The sequence below is a fragment of the Myotis lucifugus genome, unplaced genomic scaffold (assembly GCF_000147115.1).
Source record: "Myotis lucifugus unplaced genomic scaffold, Myoluc2.0 scaffold_19, whole genome shotgun sequence".
NCBI lineage: Eukaryota > Metazoa > Chordata > Mammalia > Chiroptera > Vespertilionidae > Myotis > Myotis lucifugus.
The window spans coordinates 8,751,757-8,774,335 of NW_005871067.1; the positions used below are offsets into that span (position 1 = coordinate 8,751,757).

At 40.2% G+C, this 22,579-nt stretch overlaps 1 protein-coding gene across 1 annotated transcript in view; it reads right to left on the reverse strand.

Annotated features, from left to right (window-relative positions):
• LOC102428030 (spermatogenesis- and oogenesis-specific basic helix-loop-helix-containing protein 2) overlaps nucleotides 1-22,579 on the reverse strand; it is an 88,716-nt gene that overhangs the window by 37,739 nt on the left and 28,398 nt on the right. The window contains exons 3-6 of the mRNA XM_006085603.3: nucleotides 8,737-8,798; nucleotides 8,553-8,657; nucleotides 5,739-5,838; nucleotides 3,460-3,570 (exon numbers count right to left, since the gene is read on the reverse strand). Of these exons, the coding sequence (XP_006085665.1) occupies nucleotides 3,460-3,570; nucleotides 5,739-5,838; nucleotides 8,553-8,657; nucleotides 8,737-8,798 (378 nt within the window). The remainder of the gene's footprint in view (nucleotides 1-3,459; nucleotides 3,571-5,738; nucleotides 5,839-8,552; nucleotides 8,658-8,736; nucleotides 8,799-22,579) is intronic.

Below are 22,579 nucleotides of genomic sequence, written 5' to 3' on the forward strand. Positions count from 1 at the left end.
ACAGGGGTGGACATCCCCCAAAATGTCAGTTTATAGTTTACTAAATGAATGGTTCTCCAATTTTAGTTTTCACCAGCCATTAATATTAAAAAATAAAAACAACACAGAACTGTAGAGGAACCAATAAAGGATTGCCAACATTAGATATGAACATGAAAAATAATGAAAAAAGGTACTATCTCCCAATATCATTATGTTGTAACCATTAACTAAAATCACAACAATTTTAATACCAAATAAAGTATGGAAAACACAATCATGGAATATAAGTTATATAATTTTAAAAATACTCATTGCACTGTTTTTTCTCATTTCACTGCAGATCATTGAACTCTATAGGATAGCACTGGCCAGCAAGCCTTAAGTCTTTATCTACTTGGCCAAGGCATAGGACATGTGAATGAAGGCCTTTTGGAATAGACTAACCCATCCCCCAGCCCAATTTATCAAGCTCAAAACCCCACCATCTTCCCACTAATCTTTAGCAGATAATGAAGCCATTTGGCAAAACTTGCTCAATCTAACCCCCATCAAAGATTCATCTTTATCCACACTTAGTTTTAGCTCCTTCCCTATATTTTCCATAGAAAAGATTTCTTCCAATTGGTTCCTTAGCCTTCTGACTCCTCATGAATGCTAAATCCATCATCAACCCCCTTATTAAGTATAGGGGATTAAAATTCTTTGGCATTCTTCCCACTGAGAGGTGGGATCTATATACCCTTCCCTTACATCTGGCTCTGTGACTGCTTTGACCAATTGCATAGGTAGAAATGGCACTGGTCCAGCTTCATCTTCATTTCTCTTGGAACAATCTCTCTAGGAGCCCTGGGCTGCTGAAGAAGCTTCAATTGATGGCCCTGGTAATGTCTTGGACTCTTCTGACTAGACCACCCACAAGCTAAATACTAACAAGTGACCCCAGTTAATGTCATGTAGGCAGAATTGCCTAGCTGAGCCTTGCTCAAATTGTTAACCCATAAAACCATGTATCAAACCAATAAATTCTGGTTTCTTTTTTTTTTATGTAGCCTTAGATAACCAGAACATGACCTCTTTCTCTCTTCCAGCTATTTTCTTTTGGAATATAAATATATTAAAGTCTGGCCCAGACTTTTCCAAATTTCCCATTTTACCCTAAATCTCCTTTTATATGCCATTCACCTTTCATTTTCTCTTTCATCTATGCTCTAACTTTCATTCTCCATCTTTCTGCAATGACGCTTCTTCCCTAACCATGCTGTCAGTGTAGGTAGCTAGTTATTGATATAAGGGAGGTAGCTAGTTATTAATATAAGGAAGAAAGCAAAAGGGAACTAAATCTTAATAAACTGGGAAGCTGAAGCAGCTAGCAGGACAGCATTCCATTAGGTGTACTAGTTCACACACTCTACGGAACTAAAAATGGATGAGAAAACCTCGCCAGGGTGCTAAAAGCCCAGTACCAGAGAGAGGGGAGGAAATTCCTCTGCTGGGCACATGCACAATAGAAACGAGATGTAATTGAACTTTTGGACATGCTCAATGAGAATCAGGATGAAACAGAGGGACAGGGACTAGTCTGGGAACAACTAGGAAGGTAATCCAGTTGGATAAAAGGCATGAAACCCCAATAGAATTTGCTGGGATGAGGCCTGGGAAAAATTAAAAATTGGAGTAGGATAGTTTGAGTGGTTCTTTGTTCTTTACCTGAACCAAGAAGATATATGGAGGACTAACAGGAGGCTTGTGGCAGTACTTTAGTGCCTGCCTACCCTCCACTTCACTGAGGGTGTATGAATTCCCCTTAATTCACAAAATCTTGCCATCAGGTTTAAACTTCTCCACCCATGTGCCTTTGAAATTCTTTTCTCAGGACAAATAGTGAATTATCACTTCTGACCTTATTTGAACTCTGTGTCATGTGATTTTCCTGAACACTCAATACTTTAGGAAACTCCTCCTCTGGTCTCAATACCTCTCCCTCTTGCTTTTCTTCTTATCTTCCTAGTAACTCTTCTTACCTTGATCTCTTCTTGGCTGCCTATGCCTTAAATATTGAGCTTTTCCCCAAGGTTCTCTTCTCTTTGTGTCTCCTTCCTCCATGCTTTTCAAAGTCACATCCATCCTACATTCACACTTCAAATAGATGTTGTATGTATCCTGAGAATTTAAGTCTATATTTCTAGCCTAGACCTTTCTCTAGAAGCTAAGGGCCAACTCCTTACTTGACAGCTACCTCCATTTAAACCCAGAGGTTTAAATGCAAAAGCAAAAAATCACCTCCAACAGTCAGACTGCCATTCCACTGTGCTTCCTAGTCAGTCAATGGTTCCACCATCTACCTGAAAGTTACACTTGACTCTTCCTTCAACCATGTTCATATTGATTCTACCAACTTAATGTATCTAAAGTTGGCTTATTCCTCACTATCCCATTTCTAACACCATAGTCAGGATTATACCATTTCTTATTACAGACTCTTCTGGCCTCCAGACTTAATTCACTCTCAAACATCCTGGTAAAATATTCATCCTGCCCTGACCTGTTTGGCTCAGTGGATAGAGCGTCGGCCTGCAGACTCAAGGGTCCCGGGTTCGATTCCAGTCAAGGGCATGTACCTTGGTTGCAGGCACATCCCCAGTGGGGGGGATGCAGGAGGCAGCTAATCGATGTTTCTCTCTCATCAATGTTTCTAACTCTCTATCCCTCTCCCTTCCTGTCTGTAAAAAATCAATAAAATATATTTTTTAAAAAACACACACAAAAAAATATTCATCCTATGGTACAAATCTTATCATACACCCCACTCCTTTGCTAAAATCCTTTAGTGCCTCCCCAGTAGCTCAGGTTAACTTCAAATTCCTTAACATGACACACTCAATCCTTACCTACACCTCTAATCTCTTGGCTCTTTCCACTTGTGTCATTAAAGTCAACTATATGAAAATACTTGCAGTTTCATAAATTCACTATATAGTCTCATACTACCAGCCTCTGCGCCTGATACTCTCCCACATAAAAGTCCTCCCTTATTTCTAACCAAATTAATAGTAACTTTTGGTTGAAAGCTCAATTTAGCTCTCATCTTCTCAAGAAAACTCTTCTTGCCCCCTTATTCTGTCATACATAACTTTCCTATGTGTTTCCTATGTGTTCCTCTCTATGATAGCATGTGTTAAAACATACTGTTCTATTTAATAGCTGCTTATATAGAAGTCTGTCTGAACACTAGACTATGATCTCCTCGAAGGCAAGGATTTATTTTTTTATCTGAGTTCTCCAGTCATATTATGGCACACAGTAGATATTCATAACTACTTATTGATTGACCAACTGAATGAATGAGTGGTTTGTATTTAGTTTTCAGATTTGCTAGTTTCACATAGACTTTTAACAATATTACAAAAAATTATAAAATTCATGAAAGTATTTCATCCTACAAGGGAATAATGCTAAAAGGGCTATATCAAAATTCACCTTCTCAGCTTTTCCTTGCTTGAATGAAGAACAGAAATCTTTTTGCTTGTTTCAAAATCAGAAAATGGAGCCTTTAATTCAAGCCCAATGTCCTTTCTTAGAGACTCAGAGCTAGAAACAAGAGAAAATCATACTATATATTTAAGAGGAAAATTGTTCAGGCAATATTAAATAATAAGCACCAATACACTAATCAAAGGGTGTTTATCTAAATATCTTGCTTCATACAAAATTGCAGTAAACATCAAAGCATGTTACCTTACATATTTGGTGCAGAATATTTTATTTCAAAATTTCAAAAGAATTTATTATCAAGATCATAAATTCAATGATTGATCAATATTCTAAAATACACAGATAAAGAATAACAGATACAAGCAGGATTAAAATAATCTGACCTCACTGATTACAACTATCCCAAATTATATAATTGTATCTAAAGGTGCATTACAATGCTTCTCTGTCTGCATTGATCAGACCATCAAACCTCAGAGGGAAGGTAGGGGAGGGTGGGTGTCTAAGTGGGAGAGAGCAACCAAAGGACTTGTATGCATGCATATAAGCCTAATCAATGGACACAGATACCAGGGGGGTGAGGGCATGAGTGGGGAGGGGGGCTGGGGGAGCAACAGGGAGGGGATAAGGACACATATATAATACCTTAATCAATACAGAAAAATGGATTAGAGGGCCAAGATATACTATTCCAACTTGATCAGCAAGGGCTGGTTGCAACTGCCCAGGTAGAGTGGTTCAGTTGGTTGAGCATTGTCCTGTGCATTGAAAGGTTGCCAGTTCAATTCCTGGCCAGGGCACATACCTGGGTTGCGGGTTTGATCCCCGGTCAGGGCATGTACAGAAGGCAAGAGATCAATGTTTCTCTCTCACATCTCTCTCTTCTCTCTCTCTCTCTCTCTCTCCCCCACTCTTTCCTCTCTCTAAGCATGTCCTCAGATGAGGAAAAAATAATAATAGAAAAATAAAAATTTGTCAACTAATGGACATTTTCTGGCTCTACCATTTTTCTAGAACTTCTTCAAGCATTTTAATTAACTAATTTGATTGATTTTTATGAAATTTTCCTAAGAAACTTACAAACTAATATTAGCTCCTTTATCCCAAGAGATATAACTTGATTTGAAAATTTACTTGTATTTTTAGTAGTAGTATTCTTAGGAAGAACAAAGATTCAAGATGAGTGAGGCTCAAAAAGCAGTTGCAAATAATGTAAGAAAATCACAAAGCCTTCCAAAACCTTTCCCAACCTCATATCCCAAATAAGGTTTAATACAGTAAATTTCTTTGAGGTTAAAATGTTAAATAAGATCAAGAAAGCTGTTGATATCTCTGCATTACTTAAGTGATGGCATCTTTGGCTTCACCACATTTATTGGTTGCCAAGTCTCTTCCTTGTTCAAAATAGTAAATGGCCACATTTCTACAAAGAGTGGATGGTCATGTTCTACAAATTCTGGAAGTGACTGACTCAAAACTTCCATCATCATCACCCATGTCCTCAGAAAGTATGTCCATTGTTTGTAGCCCTATGCTATAAGGCTACATCAAAATTCACTTCGCAGCTTTTCCTAGCTTGAATGAACCTCCTGGAGAATCAACTTAAATTGAAGGGAAAAAATTCACAAAAACTGAATTTTTATAAGCATAATACAATGCTAGCATTAGAAGCACCAGTTAAACTGCCTATAAACTGCAGATTTGAATACCAGTTCTAATATCTCTCAGATGGAGGAACAGAAGCAGAGAGAGAAAACTTTTTAAGTGTTATTTTCAATGATTGGGCATATAGGTTAATTAATTCAAAAAAGACATCAGGGAGATTAGTAAGTGGATAACAGCTGAGGCTGCTCTTCTTTGTTTAATTATTGGGGTTTATGTAAAATTTTTGTTTGAAGATAAGATTCTACTGTTTTAAAAAAGTTTGAACACCACTGCTGTTATTTAGTTTTGATTAGTGATCATCCAGACTCTACTTTAACACATCCAATCATGGGGAACTTACTACCTTATAATTCACCTGGCTCCCCTATAGTCAACTATGATTGTTATGAAATAGTTCCTTATATTTAGCTGAATACTCTGTAATGTGTACCTATAGTCCTAGCTCAGGATTCTGAAATATAGAAAAAAATTGCATCCCTACTCCATACACTAGCCTCTTCTATCTTTTGCATCATCCCCAGCACAGTAAGTTCTCAATAAATTTTAAATAAAATGTATACAGTAAAAACTGCTACTTTGAAAAAGTGAAAAAAACTAACCAAGAAAATAGATCGGTAGAAAAACATCCCAGCTGTTCACTACAGGACTTCTGCCGGGGAAATCCAGATTGTTCAGGCTTCATAAAACTTTCATTCTTAACTGGAAGTTTTAAAAGGGGGACCACTTTAATTCTAAAATCACACATACACATCATAATCAACAGCAGTTGTCACTTTTTACTCAATAGATTTTACAAAGCAGTATTTTTAAAAAACAGAATGCAATTTATCAACTTCAACAATGAATCATGAATCCACTCAGGTTAGAAAGCAAAATCAAAGTACTACATACAATTTATCCCAGGACATTCTCTTACAACCAGATTCTAGAAATTTAGAAATACATTTGTTTGAAACACATTCAACTGAGTTTACTTACTATGTTTTTATTTATAGATGAATGGCAGAGATAGAAAATATGTATGAGCCTTCAATAAGCAGCTACATTGTCAAAATATGGCATCCGATATTTTTATTGTGTGTGTTTTTTTATGTTTTTTGTTTTGTTTTGCTTTGCTTTGTTTTTGCAACTGCTCATTCTTAGAGCAAAGATGAGAAAACTGGAAGCAGATGTAGTTAAGACCAATAGAAAGGGTGCTAGACAGGTGGTGATGAGCAGCTGCTCTATTTATACTGAGAATCACATAAGAATAGGCTGCAGAAAGATCTTCATTCACTACGATAAGCCATTCCAGGAAGAACTCTGAAACTGTAGTGGCGGGGAGCCACTGGAATGTTACAAAACAGACTCACTAATCTTCCCTGAATATTAATAAAGAACATTAAAAAAGAAGGGTGTATTGAATCTTATATCATCTGAAGTATGAGCTTATACATGATAATCTGAGTCTGTCAGACTCATTTTAAGAAAAATATTACCTTAATTTTAAAAGATTTCCCAGCTAGTATCCCAGGCCTAGAAAAACCATAAATAGTCATTGACCAGCAATAATTCCAGTAGAATTTAATTTCAGAAATTGGAATATATCCTTTTACAAGCCAAAATAAAGCTAATTTAATTTCTAAAGTGTTTAGATGTTGGTGATATCTTATCTAATAAAAGAGAAACATGCAAATTGACCATACCCATGCTACACTCACAAGTCACACCCACAAGCCAAGCCCACAAGCCAATCAGGAGCGAGTATGCAAATAAACCCAACAACGATGGCAGCAGCCACGGAGCTGGAGCGAACAGGCTTGGGTTGCCCCTGGCGATCGAGGAAGCCAAGCTTCCCGCCTGCCCTGGCTGGCTGTGGACTCTGCTCAAGGCTACAAAGTTTCAATTATAGAAGATAAATAAATCCTAGATACCTGCTTCCAGCTGCTGTGGCCTCCGCTCAAGGAGGGTCTGGAAGTCTGGGTAGCCCGGGGCCATGGCCAGCCTGCAAACAACCATCAGCCCCTCACCCAGGCTGGCCAGGCACCCCAGTGGGGACCTCCACCCTGAAGGGGGTGTGGCCAGCTTGAAAACAGCCCTCAGCTCCTCACCCAGGCTGGCCACGCACCCCCAGCAGGGACCCTCACCCCATGGGGGCATGGCCGGCCTGCAAACCACCACAGGCCCCTCACCCAGGCCGCCCATTCCCCAAGGGAACCCCCACTCTGATCCGGGACACCCTTCAGGGCATACCAGCTGGCCCCCACCTGTGCACCAGGCCTCTATCTATACTAATAAAAGGGTAATATGCTAATTAGACTGGGAGACCTTTCAGGAGACCTTCCGGACGTTCTTCTGGACAAAGCCACGGTGGCGGGGCCAAGGTAGAGGCAGTTAGAGGCTAAGAGGGGAGGGCAGTTGTGGGTGATCAGGCTGGTGGGGGGCAGGACCATTGGGGGTAAGCATACCAGCAGGGGGGCCAGTTGGGGGCAAGCAGGCCATCAGTGGGGGTCAGTTGGAGGTGATCAGGACAGCGGGGGGGGGGGAGTTTGGAGTGAGCAGGCCAGCAGGGGGGCAGTTGGGGGCAAGCAGGCTGGCGGCTGGGGGCAGTTGGGGAGTGAGCAGGCTGGCAGGCAGAGTGGTTAGGGGCAATCAGGCAGGCAGGCAGGCAGGTGAGCGGTTAGGAGCCAGCAGTCCTGGATTGCAAGAGGGATGTCCAACTGCTGGTTTAGGCCCGATCCCTGTAAACCGGCAGTAGGACATCCTTCAAGGGGCCCCAGATTGGAGAGGGTGCAGGCTGGGCTGAGGAACACCCCCTCCCCCATGCACGAATTTCGTGCACCTGGCCACTAGTACTATATAATACAATAGAAGTGAAGGGTTTAGAAATGTTAGATCAAATTGAAGCACTGATATTATCTATTTCTAATACAGAAATAATAACCACTCTATTAACTTACAGAAGTAAAATAATTTATATGCAAATGTTTTTTGCAAAGCACAAAGTATGATATAAGGTGGTGGCCCTGGCTTTTAGACAATCTTATAAAGACACAGCATGATTAATTTAATTTTAATGACTAAGAAATGATGTAGCAGCTAGATTACCAAAACCAAAATAACAATCTCACTATCAATAAATAACCCCTGTGCCTACCACAATGCTATATTGGTCCTGTATAATACATTTTAATCCCAGGAAGAGGCAAGTCTTTTCTTTATAGGTAGAGAACACGTTTCTATTTATTTATTTACCTTGTTTTCTTCAGACTATGATTGGCAAGGATTACATATTCTTTACAGTACACAGCATATAGTCAATTCTTAGCAAATAAAAGGCACAAGTGATAAACCAACTTTAAAAAATATGAATATAATTTTGTGGTATTTTAATTAGACATTTTCAAACCTTTGCAAATTTGTTTTTCACTCACCAGTATTTGAGAAATATGTTTTCCAGTATTTTACCACAATGCTAAGTTTCTCCATAGTCAGTGGTTCAATTAAAGTAATATCAGCTCCATACCCTGAAAGGCAACCTAAGAATATTTGTATTAAATACTGATCTATGATTTCTATTTGGAGAAAAAACAAATAATATACCTACTAGGCACATACCTTTAAAATTTTCAGGGATTATAAGAACAAACAGCAAGCGTATATTTTTCTTCCTGCAAAATCTGAGGGGAAAAAATATCAAAGTGAAGCAAAATCATCATTCAAAAAATTGGGATTCAATAATTTAGCCTCTTAGGAATCGAACTAGAATGATTTTCTTTATTGCTTTAAAATTTAAAGTGGTGGCATTAATATTGAAATTTAGTAAAAGTAGCATCTCAAATCAGTGAGGGAAAGGTAGAACACTTTAACAACTTATAAGGAAAGGGAATGTATTTTTATTTCATATAATTGCATACAAAGAAGTCTGAAGTGTGCTGCTGGCTAGGGTGTATAGTATAAGTGCAGGTTACTTGAAAAATACAAGGGAAAGAGATACTCTGCTAAAAATAATATTTACTCCATTTAATGCTTTATCTATGAGAGATGCTTAAGGATCTCTAGTTTAATGGGCAAGGAAATCCAAATTCTGAGTCTTTAGTCAAACCCATGGCTTCTCTGAATAGGAATTCATTCTATTAATAAGAATAGTCTTTTTCTAATTCACATCCATGGCAACCACTGATGCTTGGTTCTTTACAACTGGGGAAGGGAAAAGTGAATGACTTTAAAGAAATAAACCTTTATTTTTAGAATAATTTTATACTTAGAGAAAAAATATGAAAATAATTGAGTTCCCACAGATCCAAACCCAATTTCCTGTATTGCTAACATTTTATGTTAGTATTCATATTTCTCACAATTAATGAGCCAATATTGATACATTATTATTAATTTAAGTTCATATTTCCTTAGTTTTTACTTATAATCCTTTCTTCCTAGGCCAGGATCCCATGTATTGAGTTATCATGTCTTCTTAGTTTCCTCCAAATTGGGACACTTTTGTGATTTTTTTTTTTTTATGATCTTGACAGTTTTGAGAAGATTGCTCAGGTATGTGTAGAATGTAAGATAGGCCACTTTTATTCTTGCTTTTAAAAAATGAGACTAAATATTATCCAGATTCTGGTTCTAACCACCAGTTTACAGGAAATTTAAGTAAAGAGGAATATTTTAAAGAATAAGGATGAAGTGAGCAAAATCCCAATTGTAAGAAATTCTATTTTAAGAATGACCCTTTTAGACTCACACAGACTGAAAGTGAAGGGATGGAAAAATATCTTTCAGGCAAATGGAAATGAAAAAAAAGCTGGGGTAGCAATACTTATATCTGACAAAATAGACCTCAAAGTGAAGGCCATAACAAGAGATAAGGAAGGCCACTTCATAATATTAAAGGGATCGATACAACAAGAGGATATAACCCTTATAAACATATATGCACCCAATGCAGGAGCACCCAAATACATAAAAAACCTCCTGGAAAAGAACAAGGGAGAGATCAACAACAACACAATCATAGTAGGGGACTTAAACACACCACTGACATCACTGGATAAATCCTCTAGACAAAAAATCAGCAAAGAAACAGCAATCCTAAATGACTCACTAGATCAGATGGACTTAATTGACATCTTCAGAACATTTCACCCCAAAGCCACGGAATATATGATCTTCTCAAGTGCACATGGGACATCTTCAAAAATAGACCACATATTGTGTCACAAGCAAAGTCTCCCCAAATACAAGAAGATTGAAATCATACCAAGCATCTTCTCAGATCACAAGGGCATATTATTAGAAATAAACTACAATAAAAACAATCCAAAACACTCAAACACTTGGAAGCTGAATAGCATGCTACTAAATAATGATTGGGTTACCAATGAGATCAAAGAAGAAATTAAAAACACCCTGGAAACTAATGACAATAACATCACAACAATCCAAAATCTATGGGACACAATGAAAGCAGTCCTGAGAGGGAAGTTTATAGCTCTACAGGCCTACCTCAACAAACAAGAAAAAATGATATTAAATCATTTAACTCTACAACTCAAAGAATTAGAAAGAGAACAACAAGAAAAGCCCAAAGTGAGCAGAAGGAAGGAGATATAAAGATCAGAGCAGAAATAAATGACAAAGAGACTAAAAAAACAATACAAAAGATCAATGAAACCAAGATCTGGTTCTTTGAGAGGATAAACAAGATTGATGAACCTCTAGCCAGGCTCACCAAGAAGCAAAGAGAGAGGACTCAAATAAACAAAATCAGAAATGAAAGAGGTGAAATAACAACAGACCCCACAGAAATTCAAAGAATAGTTAAAAAATACTATGAACAACTCTACTCTAACAAACTAGACAACCTGGAGGAAATTTACATATTCCTAGAAAAATACAATCTTCCAAAACTCAATCCAGAAGAATCTAAAAATCTCAATAGGCCAATAACTATGGAGGAAATTGAAGCAGTCATCAAAAAGCTCCCAGCAAACAAAAGCCCGGGGCCCGACGGCTTCACAGGGGAGTTTTACCAAACATTCAAGGAAGAACTAAAATCTATCCTCCTCAGACTATTCCAAAAAATTCAAGAGGAAAGAACACTTCCAAGCTCATTCTATGAAGCCAGCATCACCCTAATACCAAAACCAGATAGAGACAACACAATGAAAGAGAATTATAGGCCAATATCCCTCATGAAAACAGATGCCAAAATACTCAACAAAATTCTAGCAAATCGGATCCAGCAATACATCAGAAAGATCATACACCATGACCAAGTAGGATTTATCTCAGGGATGCAAGGATGGTACAATATCTGCAAATCAATAAACGTGATTCATCACATAAACGAATTGAGAGATAAAAACCACATAGTCATATCAATTGATGCAGAAAAAGCTTTCAACAAAATTCAACACCCTTTCTTGATAAAAACTCTCAGCAAGGTAGGAATAGAAGGATCATACCGCAACATAATAAAAGCCATATATGACAAACCCACAGTCAACATCATAATCAATGGGCAAAAACTAAAACCATTTTGCCTAAAAACAGGAACAAGACAGGGATGCCCCCTCTCACCACTCCTGTTCAACATAGTATTGGAAGTACTAGCCATTGCGATAAGACAAGAAGAAGAAATAAAAGGCATCCAAATTGGAAAAGAAGAAGTAAAACTGTCCTTATTTGCAGATGACATGATACTGTACATAGAAAACCCTAAAGACTCCATCAAAAAATTATTAGAGTTAATAAATGAATTCGGCAATGTAGCAGGATACAAAATTAATGCCAAGAAATCTAAGGCATTTCTTTACACCAATAGTGAACTTACAGAAAGGGAGACTAAAAAAGCAACCCTATTTACCATCGCACCAAAAAAATTAAGATACCTAGGAATTAACTTAACTAAGGAGGTAAAAGACTTATATGCGAAAAACTACAGGACACTGAAAAAAGAGATAGAGGAAGACATAAACAGATGGAAGAACATACCGTATTCATGGATTGGTAGAATCAACATTATCAAAATGTCCATACTACCCAAAGCAATCTATAGATTCAATGCACTCCCCATTAAAATACGAACAGCATATTTCACAGATCTAGAACGAACGTTCCAAAAATTCATCTGGAATAAAAAAAAGACCTCGAATAGCTGCAGCAATCCTGAGAAAGAAGAACAAAATAGGTGGGAACTCAATACCAGATAGCAAGCTGTATTACAAAGCCACTGTTCTTAAAACAGCTTGGTACTGGCACAAGAACAGACATATAGATCAATGGAATAGAATAGAGAACCCAAAAATCGACCCAAACCACTATGCCCAATTAATATTCGACAAAGGAGGCAAGAGCATACAATGGAGTCAAGACAGTTTCTTCAATAAATGGTGTTGGGAAAATTGGACAGATACATGCAAAAAGATGAAACTAGACCACCAACTCACAGCATACACAAAAATAAACTCAAAATGGATAAAAAACTTAAACATAAGACGGGAAACCATAAAAATACTAGAGGAATCCACAGGCAGCAAAATCGCAGACATATGCGAAGGAATTTCTTCAATGATACTGCTCCTAGGGCAATGGAAACTAAAGGGAAAATAAACAAATGGGACTACATCAAAATAAAAAGCTTTTGCACAGCAAAAGAGACCATCAACAAAACAACAAGAAAGCCCACTGCATGGGAGAACATATTTGCCAATGATATCACCAATAAGGGTTTAATCTCCAACATTTACAGGGAACTCATGCAACTTAACAATAGGAAGATAAACAATGCAATCAAAAAATGGGCAATGGACCTAGATAGACACTTTTCGAAAGAGGACATACAGAAGGCTGAAAGACATATGAAAACATGCTCAAAGTCACTAATTATAGGAGAGATGCAAATCAAAATGACAATGCGGTATCATCTCACACCTGTCAGAATGGCTATCATCAACAAATCAACAAACAACAAGTGTTGGAGAGGATGTGGAGAAAAAGGAACCCTTCTGCACTGCTGGTGGGAATGCAGACTGGTGCAGCCACTGCGGAGAACAGTATGGAGTTTCCTCAAAAAACTCAAAATGGAACTCCCATTTGACCCAATGATCCCACTTCTAGGAATATATCCCAAGAAGCCAGAAACACCAATGAGAAAGGATATATGCACCCATATGTTCATAGCAGCACAATTCACCATATCTAAGATTTGGAAACAGCCTAAGTGCCCATCAGTAGATGAATGGATTAGAAAACTGTGGTACATCTACACAGTGGAATACTACACTGTGGTAAAAAAGCAGGAATCCTTGCCATTTGCAACAGCATGGATGGAACTGGAGAGCATTATGCTAAGTGAAATAAGCCAATCAGGGAAAGATAAATACCACATGATCTCACTCATTTGTAGAATATAGAGAACAACAGAGACCAGTGATTATGAACCTATGACAGGGGTGTCAGTGGTGAAACGCGAACTCATTTTTTTGGTTGATTTTTTGTTTGTTAAATGGCATTTAAATATATAAAATAAATATCAAAAATAAGTCTTTGTTTTACTATGCTTCTAAATATCAAAAAATTTCTATATGTGACATGGCACCAGAGTTAAGTTAGGATTTTTCAAAATGCTGACACGCCAAGCTCAAAAGGTTCGCCATCACTGACATAGACTGATGAACAGGGACATATCCAGAGGCGGAGAAACAGTGATCAGACTGTCAATCCCCGGAGGGAAGGTAGGGGAGGGTGGGGGTAAGGGGAAGAGATCAACCAAAGGACTTGTATGCATACATATAAGCCAAACCAATGGACACAGACAACAGGGGGACAAGAGCATGAGTGGTGGGGGGGAGGTTGGGGGTTAATGGGGGGATGAGGACACATTTGTAATACCTCAACCAATAAAGAAATTAAAGACAAAAAGAAATAAATAATTTTCCAAGGAGAATATTATTGTGAACCTGACTTTAAAGAGAACAGCTAAAACTGCCTCAGAAAAACAAACTGTCCTTAAATATGTAAAACATTATTTATGGGGAAGTAGTAAAGATGGTTATTATTTACTAGAGGCCTGGTGCATGAAATTCGTGCACTCGGGGGGGGGGCGGGGGTCCCTCAGACTGGATTACGAGAGGGTGCAGGCCAGGCCAAGGGACCCCATTGGTGCACAATTGGGGCCGGGGAAGGATGGGGAAGGTTGGCCAGCTATGGAGGAACCATGGGAGGGTTCCAGGGCATGTCCGGCCCTCTCACCCAGTCCCTATTGGCTGAACCCCAGCAACAAGCTAACCTACTGGTGGGAGTGTCTACCCCCTGGTGGTCAGTGCACGTCATAGCAAGCAGTTGAGTGGCCTTAGCATATCATTAGCATATTACGCTTTGATTGGTTGAACGGATGACTGGACGACTGGACACTTAGCATATTAGGCTTTTATTATATAGAATTCTTTAACCCCTAGAGTGCCGGGGAGCACGATTGCGCTCCTCCTGTCTTTCACCAAAAGTGCCGGGAGCGCTATCAAAGCTTCGAAATGGCATCCAGTTCTAAGTTTGCTTTTATTAGTGATGATGATATTGCTAAATATGTCAATGTAGTAAAGGTTTCCTTAAGTTTTTGAATATGTAACTTCATTTACTTGCAATTCACAATTTTTCTTCCTAAACTGCTGTAAAATCAGCAAAAATGCCTTGGCAATTTTAGCATAGTTCCTAGGATATTGGTTGGCACTCAAAGGGTTAAAACAAGACCTGAAAAACCCCCACTGCATAATATTGTTAGATTATCTTACACATGCATTTGAAGGTAAATATACATTATTCTATATTGCTAGTTACATTATAAGTAATGTATACATCTGGGTCATATATACAGTATTGAGAACCTATTCTGTGCTAGACTCTGTGTTGGACTCTAGGAGATATTTTGATATTTTGAACAGACAGAAACAGACAAGATCCCTTCTCTTATGGAGTTAATGGTTTCTTGAAGAAGACAGACATTGAACAAATACTGTAGATAGTTATGTAAGTGACCAAATATGTGCCCAGTGCTATGAAGGAAAGCCATAGATAATTGGAGTGCATATTTGGACACCAACCTGCTCTGCAGCCTCAGGGAGGCTTCCTGGCAGAAATGCCTCAGTGGCTGTCTAGGCATTAGCCACCTGAAAGGTAGGGGCTGGGAGAGGGTAGGAAACAGACGACCAGTAAAGTACATTCTGGGCAAAGGGAATAGCAGGTGCACAGCCCTGAGATGCACAGAACAGGTGAATTTGGGAAAGTAAAAAAAGTCAAGATGGCTCTAGCACAGAGCATCTGATGGAGAGACACAGAGATGAGACCAGAGAGATAGGTAGGGCTGGAGTCTGATTACAATAAGCCTTGTAGGCAAAAGTGAAGATTTGGTATTTAATTAAAATGGACAATAGGAAACTATTAAGCTCAGGAGTAACATGATTATATTTGCACGTTAGAAATACCACTCTGTTTATTATGAGACTAGAAGCCCGGTGCACAAAAATTTGTGCACTCGGGGGGAGAGGGAGTCCCTCAGCCCATCCTGTGCCCTCTCGCAGTCTGGGGACCCCTCGGGAGATAACGACCTGCTGGCTTAGGCCCGCTCCCAGGTGGCAGAGGGCAGGCCCAATCCCTAGGTGCAGCCCCTAGTCAGGCTCAGAGCAGGGCCAATGGGGAGTTGGGCGCTGCCCCCTGTCATGCACAGAGCAGGGCGGATCAGGAGGTTGCGATGCCACCCCTAGTCACGTTCAGGGTACGGCCGATTGGGGGGTTGGGGCACCGCCCCCTGTCACACTCAAGGCAGGGTTGATAGGGAAGTTGCAGCACCACCCCGTCACGCACAGAGCAGGGCTGATAAGGGGGTTGGGGCATTGCCCCCTGTCATGCACAGAGCAGGGCCCATCAGGGGGTTGAGGAGCTCCCCCCTGTCACTCATAGAGTAGGGATGATAGGGGAGTTGGGGCACCGCCCCCTGTCACACACAGAGCAGGGCCGATCAGGGGGTTAGGGCGCTGCACCCTGTCACACACAGAGCAGGGCCGATCAGGGGGTTGGGGCACCTTCCCCTGTCACGAACAGAGCAGGGCGGATAGGGAGGTTGTGGCCCCGCCCCCTGTCACACACAGAGCCGCAGGGCGATCAGGGGGTTTGGGCGCTGCCCCCTGTCACGCTGATCCCGGTGCCGGGAGGCATATTACCCTTTTACTATATAGAATAGAGGCCTGGTGCACGGGTGGGGCCGGCTGGTTTGCCCCGAAGGGTGTCCTGAATCAGGGTGGGGGTCCCCACTGGGGTGCCTGGCCAGCCTGGCTGAGGGGCTGAGGGCCGTTTTCAGGCTGGCGGGTGACCGAAGCTCCCAACCACTCCTTTTTTTCTTTTTTTTTTATTTATTCTGGGCCAGCTTTAGCTCTGAGGCCTCTGCTGCTTTGTTTACCTTCTGTATTTGATACAATGTTGTGGTCCAGCTGGCTGAAGCCCGGCTGACTAAAGCTGACTAAAGCAGGTTTCTGGGGTTTGGTTTAGCTTCTATATTTGCAACATAGTTGCTTAGAGTTGCAGCTGAGAAGCCGGCAGCACAGGCGGGGAACGTTGGAGTCCGCCGTCACTGGAGCAAGCAAGCCTCCCTGTTCGCTTCAGTGCATGGCTGCCGGCCGCCTTCTTGGCTGGCAGTTAATTTGCATATCGCCCTGATTAGCCAATGGGAAGGGTAGTGGATGTACGGCTAATTACCATGTTTCTCTTTTATTAGATAGGATGGATTGACAGAGAGTGGCACAGTGGATATTAGCGACCACATTGCCATTATCGCAGAAAGGGTTGATGGTAGACCAAAGTAGACACACCCAAGAACTTTCTTTAAAAAAATAAATAATTCATAACATTTACTAAGTTAGTTATTTCAAATAAATAGGATGTTGCTAAAGTTCACCCAATTGAGGTCTATTCAAACTTCATTCTATCCTATAAATTCTGAATTTGGACTGAAAGAGAAGAATGGAAAAAACATGTGGTTTCTGAGGAAATGAGAAGGTCGGGCAGAAATACTACCATCAAAATAGGCATGTGAGGGAAAGAGGCTAGGATTTGACGAGTAGATTGACTGTGGCCGTAGGAAAGGCACATTAGCCCTAGCCAGTTTGGCTCAGTGTTTAGAGCGCTGGCCTGCAGACTGAAGGATCCCGGGTTTGATGCTGATCAAAGGCATGCACCTAGGTTTCAGGCTCAATCCCTAGCCCTGGTTTGGGCATGCAGAAGGCAATCAACCAATGTGTCTCTCTCACACTGATGTTTCTCTCTGTGTATCTCTCCACCTCCCTTTCACTCTCTCTAAAAATCAATAGAAAAATATCGACGGGTGAGGATTAAAAAAGAAAGGCACATTAGTATATGGTGTGGTAGAACATGGTGTCATGATGGGAATGGAGTCATAAGAATGATGCTTGGAGAGAGAAGATGGTGTGCCTGAAGAGGCAGATCTTTCTTGTACCTCCTCCCAGGGCCAGAATGGAAATAAAACTAAATTAGAGAATATTCACCTGGAATTACCAACAGAGGTCCAGCTGAGGAGGAAACATATATCAAGGAAAGACAGAAAACACCTGGAGACTGGTAGGAAGGGCAAGGTCACTAGAAGAGTTGACACAGCTTCCACAGGTGGCAGGCCAAGAGTGAAAAGAGATCGCTCAGCTACAGGAAGGTCATTTCCCTGAGAATATCGAGGTCAGAAAACCAGGCTAGGCAACAGAGTAGAGAACAGTAGCCCACATAACATCCAGCCGTGAAAGGCTACAGGGCTGCTGGGTGCCAAGGAGACCAGAGCCAATAGGCCAGAGCCAGTGGGAGAAAAAGCCTCAGGTTTTTTTTTTCACCTAGAATACAGGATTTTCATTTGCAGCTACTCACCTGAGGATTCAGTGGAAGAAGGGTGGTGAGGACTCAAGGTGCCTAAGGAGAGGCTGAGGTGGGAAGCGTTGGGAAGAGGCAGCCAGCAGACCTGCATTTGGTCTTAGCCCCACAAACCAAAACAGCCATTTTTTTTTTTCTGAGAGGGGCTGGCCCCTCCCAGAAGCCACAGCTCAAAAAAAGGAAAAAAACCCTCCCTAAGTGATACAACCCACCCCACTCTCAAGAGCCCTACCTGCCACTCCCTACATCTCAACCTTTGCAGAGGAGACAGCAGCAGAGACCAAGCCTACAAGTTTGAATAGAATCAGGGAGCATCAGTGTCTGGATTAGGGGTGGGGCCATCCACTCTACTATCCTGGGAACCTGACTGGTGCTTCCCCCTCACAGGAGAGCTTATAGGAACTCCCAGTAACCAGAGGATCTCTGCCCAGCTGAGGGCAGGGAAATATTCTGGGCCATTCTCAGAAGACTAGCTCTAGGACAGGGAAACACACACACACCACTTTGCCTGAAATTTGAATAGCACCTCCCCCTCATGACAGATGCAGGGGTCTATACTCCCAATTCCATAAAGCCCTTTCAGAAACAGCCTTTTTTAAAATATATTTTTATTGATTTCAGAGAGGAAGGGAGAGGGAGAGAGAGAAACATCAATGATGAGAGAGAATCATTGATCAGCTGCCTCATGCACAACTCATACTGAGGATCGAGCCCACAACCCAGGTATGTGCTCTGACCGGAAATTGAACCGTGACCTCATAGTTTGCCCAACCACTGAGCCATGCCGGGCTCAAACATATTTTTTAAGTAATGAAGACTTGTGTGGTATAATGAAGGCATTGAAAACAGGAAGAGGAAAGAGTGGTAGAAGGGAACAATGGACTCAACAAATAAGACCACTGAAAGAAACATTGTGTAATTTAGTCCAAGTTTTGAAATTAAAAAAATGATTTTCAGATTCATAAAAAGTAAATGATCCTAAGTTAAAATACCCTAGAATTAGAGAATTTTAAAAAAAAACAGATTGTTTTGCTTTTAGAAATAATCTTGCATCTATATTTTTAAATTTAAGTAATTGATCTTACTGATACAAAAATAGGTTTGATTTGGGTATATAGATTTATATGCCCTGGTGACTTTCAAATTTCAACCTTTACCTCAGACAGAATTGGAATCCCTAGGTTTTTGTCATTAGTACAGAATCAATTACCAACCCAAACACTTTCCCTCCCAGTGAAACCCTAACTGTGACACTGTATAGAACTTCAGTCTTAGCTGCTCATTCACATTCTCTATAAATCGACAGGGTTTCTAGTTTCCAGGATCACCAAAAATATTTTTCAAAAAAAATGAGTGAATATTCTTTAAAAGACACATCCCAACTAATACCACTTCTTCCATATTCCAAAACCAAATTGCAGGTTCTGAGAGCTTATGAGTACCTTCTCAAATGAAGTCTCTTGGGTTTTAAAATTTTATAATTCATGTTTCCTGATGTTCCACAGAATATACTGTTTAAATGTTGTGATGGTTCCTCATACTATCCTCCACATACAAAATTGGATACTGATATTTTAGTGTCCATTTCTATGACTGTCTCTAGTACTTTCTGGAACTGGAGGCAGCACAAATTGTAGCAGTGCTATCCCCAGTCTTGCCCCCATTTCCAGGTTTGTTCCCTGGTACCTGGAAAAAAAAATCATACAAAGTCTTATGAGCTAAGTTGTATACTTGGCTGACTAAAGAACCTCTGAAATCTATCATCTAATAAGAGGATCAAAGGGTTCTTATAAATCCTTATGGAGCTGGAAAAAAAATGCTAAATTTACTTCCTTTCGAGCTGCAAGAATTTCAAGAGACAAAAGCCAATATCACTTTTGGGTTGTGGCCTTCTTGACTACAGTTACCTATTATGCTCTGCATGGCCCAATGCAGCCAGACTAACCTGGTGTGGCCTATTTGATACATAACAAATAATGTTCTTTGTTAATTAATTAATACATACAAGCATTTTAAGTAAGAAAATTGAGGGTTTTACTAAAAATTTAAAAACACTGAGTTCATTTGCTACTAATCGGGCACCTGCAATAAAATGTAGTCAAGTCCTTAGCTTATTCTGGTCAATAGTGAAGGGTGGTGTGCCCTGCTCCCACTATGCTGTTCATCAGAGGAGTTCTTCCTATGAACTTTCTAAGTCAGGTTTACCACATGACATGATGCTAGAAATGGTAAAGATCTAGAATGTTCCACAGTTCTGATTTATACCACCATCAATTTATGGAATAATGTTTTTACTAAAGCTACTTATATATTTTGTTGTTATTGTGTTTATTGTCAAATATCTAGGGGAACCAGTCATGCAAACTGCCTAATAAAATTTACTGAGTTGTATTGTCAAGTACAGGATGTTTTGGAATCAGGGACATAACACAACAACTTGTTAGATTCCTGTGGCCCAGGAGATAGAATTTTCTTAGTGAAATAATAAGTTAACCAAACAATTGAAACTAAATAGGAGAAAGTAATATCAGAGTCAAACCTGATTTGTAGACTAAGCAAAGAGAACCACATTCTGCATTCCTTTCCTACTGCTAAACTGCTCTGAATTCATGAGAATCACAGAATTTTAATAACACTAGAGACATTTCATGGAATGGAAAATCATAATTTCTGACAGGATCTAATCAATATTAATTAGTTTGAAACACAGTCTGAGTAAAATATCTCCAGAATTCTGGAGCCAACCATATGAATCCTAAGACTATGTTAAAATATTTTACCACTGAGTTCATCTAACTCAAAAAATGCATTCATAAAATGAAATGTAATTAGGGAGTACTATTAGGAATGTTAACCTATAAATGAGATGTACCATAACTGTTGAAAATGTCATTCTGTAAACTACTGATATTTTATGAATGATTAAAATTGATCAACGATTAGCTACAAGCTGAAAACATAGTTCTTCTATAAAAACAAATTGAAGAGTATTTTTAAGGAGGCTGCTTATGTTTTATTCTAAAATGATCATGTGCTCTAATACTTAAAATAAGTTTGACACTTCTACTCTAGAGGAAGTTTCTCATTCACTGTGAGGCACATAAAGTACCAAAAGAGAGAAGAGTAAGGTAAATAGTTGTATATTTTTCTGGAGCTATTCAGAGATATTATAAGATAACAACAAAGATCTAAGCTAAACCAAGACTCTTCAAATTGGTTTATCGTTAAATGTTAGTGCTTTAGGAAAGAAGAAAGTTTAAATGCCTTATAAATGGGTCGCTATGTTTATAGGACTTATTACCCTAAGAGAATCATTGATCGGCTGCCTCCTGCACAACCCATACTGAGGCTCAAAAAATACAAATGATAAGGTCCACCTCGGGAAGAGGCTAGGCACCCTGCCTCGCCACCAGCCGGACTTGCTGCGGCCGCCGGAACCCACACACACCACCCCCAACCACATGCACCTGCGGAGGACACTGCCCTAGACCCTGTGTGCCAGACACAGACACTGCCACAGGAAACCGGGGGGCGATCACTGATCTGCAGGACTCTTGCCCCTGCTATGGACTTACTCAACGCCAACACTACTGTGCTGCTATCACTGCCCTAGAGCTCGGTTCCTGTGGCCCAGAAGATAGAATTTTCTTAGTGAAATAAAAAGTGCTCTGCTCCACTGCCAGGACTTGGGGGCAGGAACTGCAATGAAGGTCGGGAGGTGGATGTAGGTCTCCACTGCCCTGGACCTATTAGAACTGAGGACCTGAGGATACTGAAGAGGCTGCAGATCAGTAGAATCTCCTGCTGGCAGTCAGATAGGGGACTAGACAGTAAAACCAGGAAGGAGGATCAGCCCTGCCCACCTGAATGCAGGGGAGATGCCCTCTTTCCCACCAGCCTTGAAGGGGAGAGTGGCTGTTATTAGAAGCGTATACATCCAGGGATCCTGCAACCATGGCACCCAGGGACGAGCTACGAACCCAGGAACACCAGATCTCAAGCAGCGCGAATGCATGGACTCAGACTCACACAGACTGATGGTGAAGGGATGGAAAAAGATTTTTCAGGCAAATGGAAATGAAAAAAAAAAGCTGGGGTAGCAATACTTATATCTGACAAATTAGATCTCAAAGTGAAGGCCATAAGAAGAGATAAGTAAGGCCACTTCATAATACTAAAGGGAGCAATCCAACAAGAAAATATAACTCTGGTAAACATATACTCACCAAATACAGGAGCACCCAAATACATAAAAAAAAACTTTTGGAGGATATCAAGGGAGAGATTGATAGCAATACAGTCATAGTAGGGGACTTTAATACCCCACTATCACCATTGGACAAATCCTCTAAACAAAAAATCAGCAAAGAAACATCAATCCTAAATGATGCACTAGATCAGATGGAATTAATTGACATCTTCAGAACATTTCACCCCAAAGCCACAGAATATACATTCTTCTCAAGTGCACATGGGTCATTTTCAAAGATAGACCATATATTGGCTCACAGTCAAAGTCCCTTCAAATTCAAGA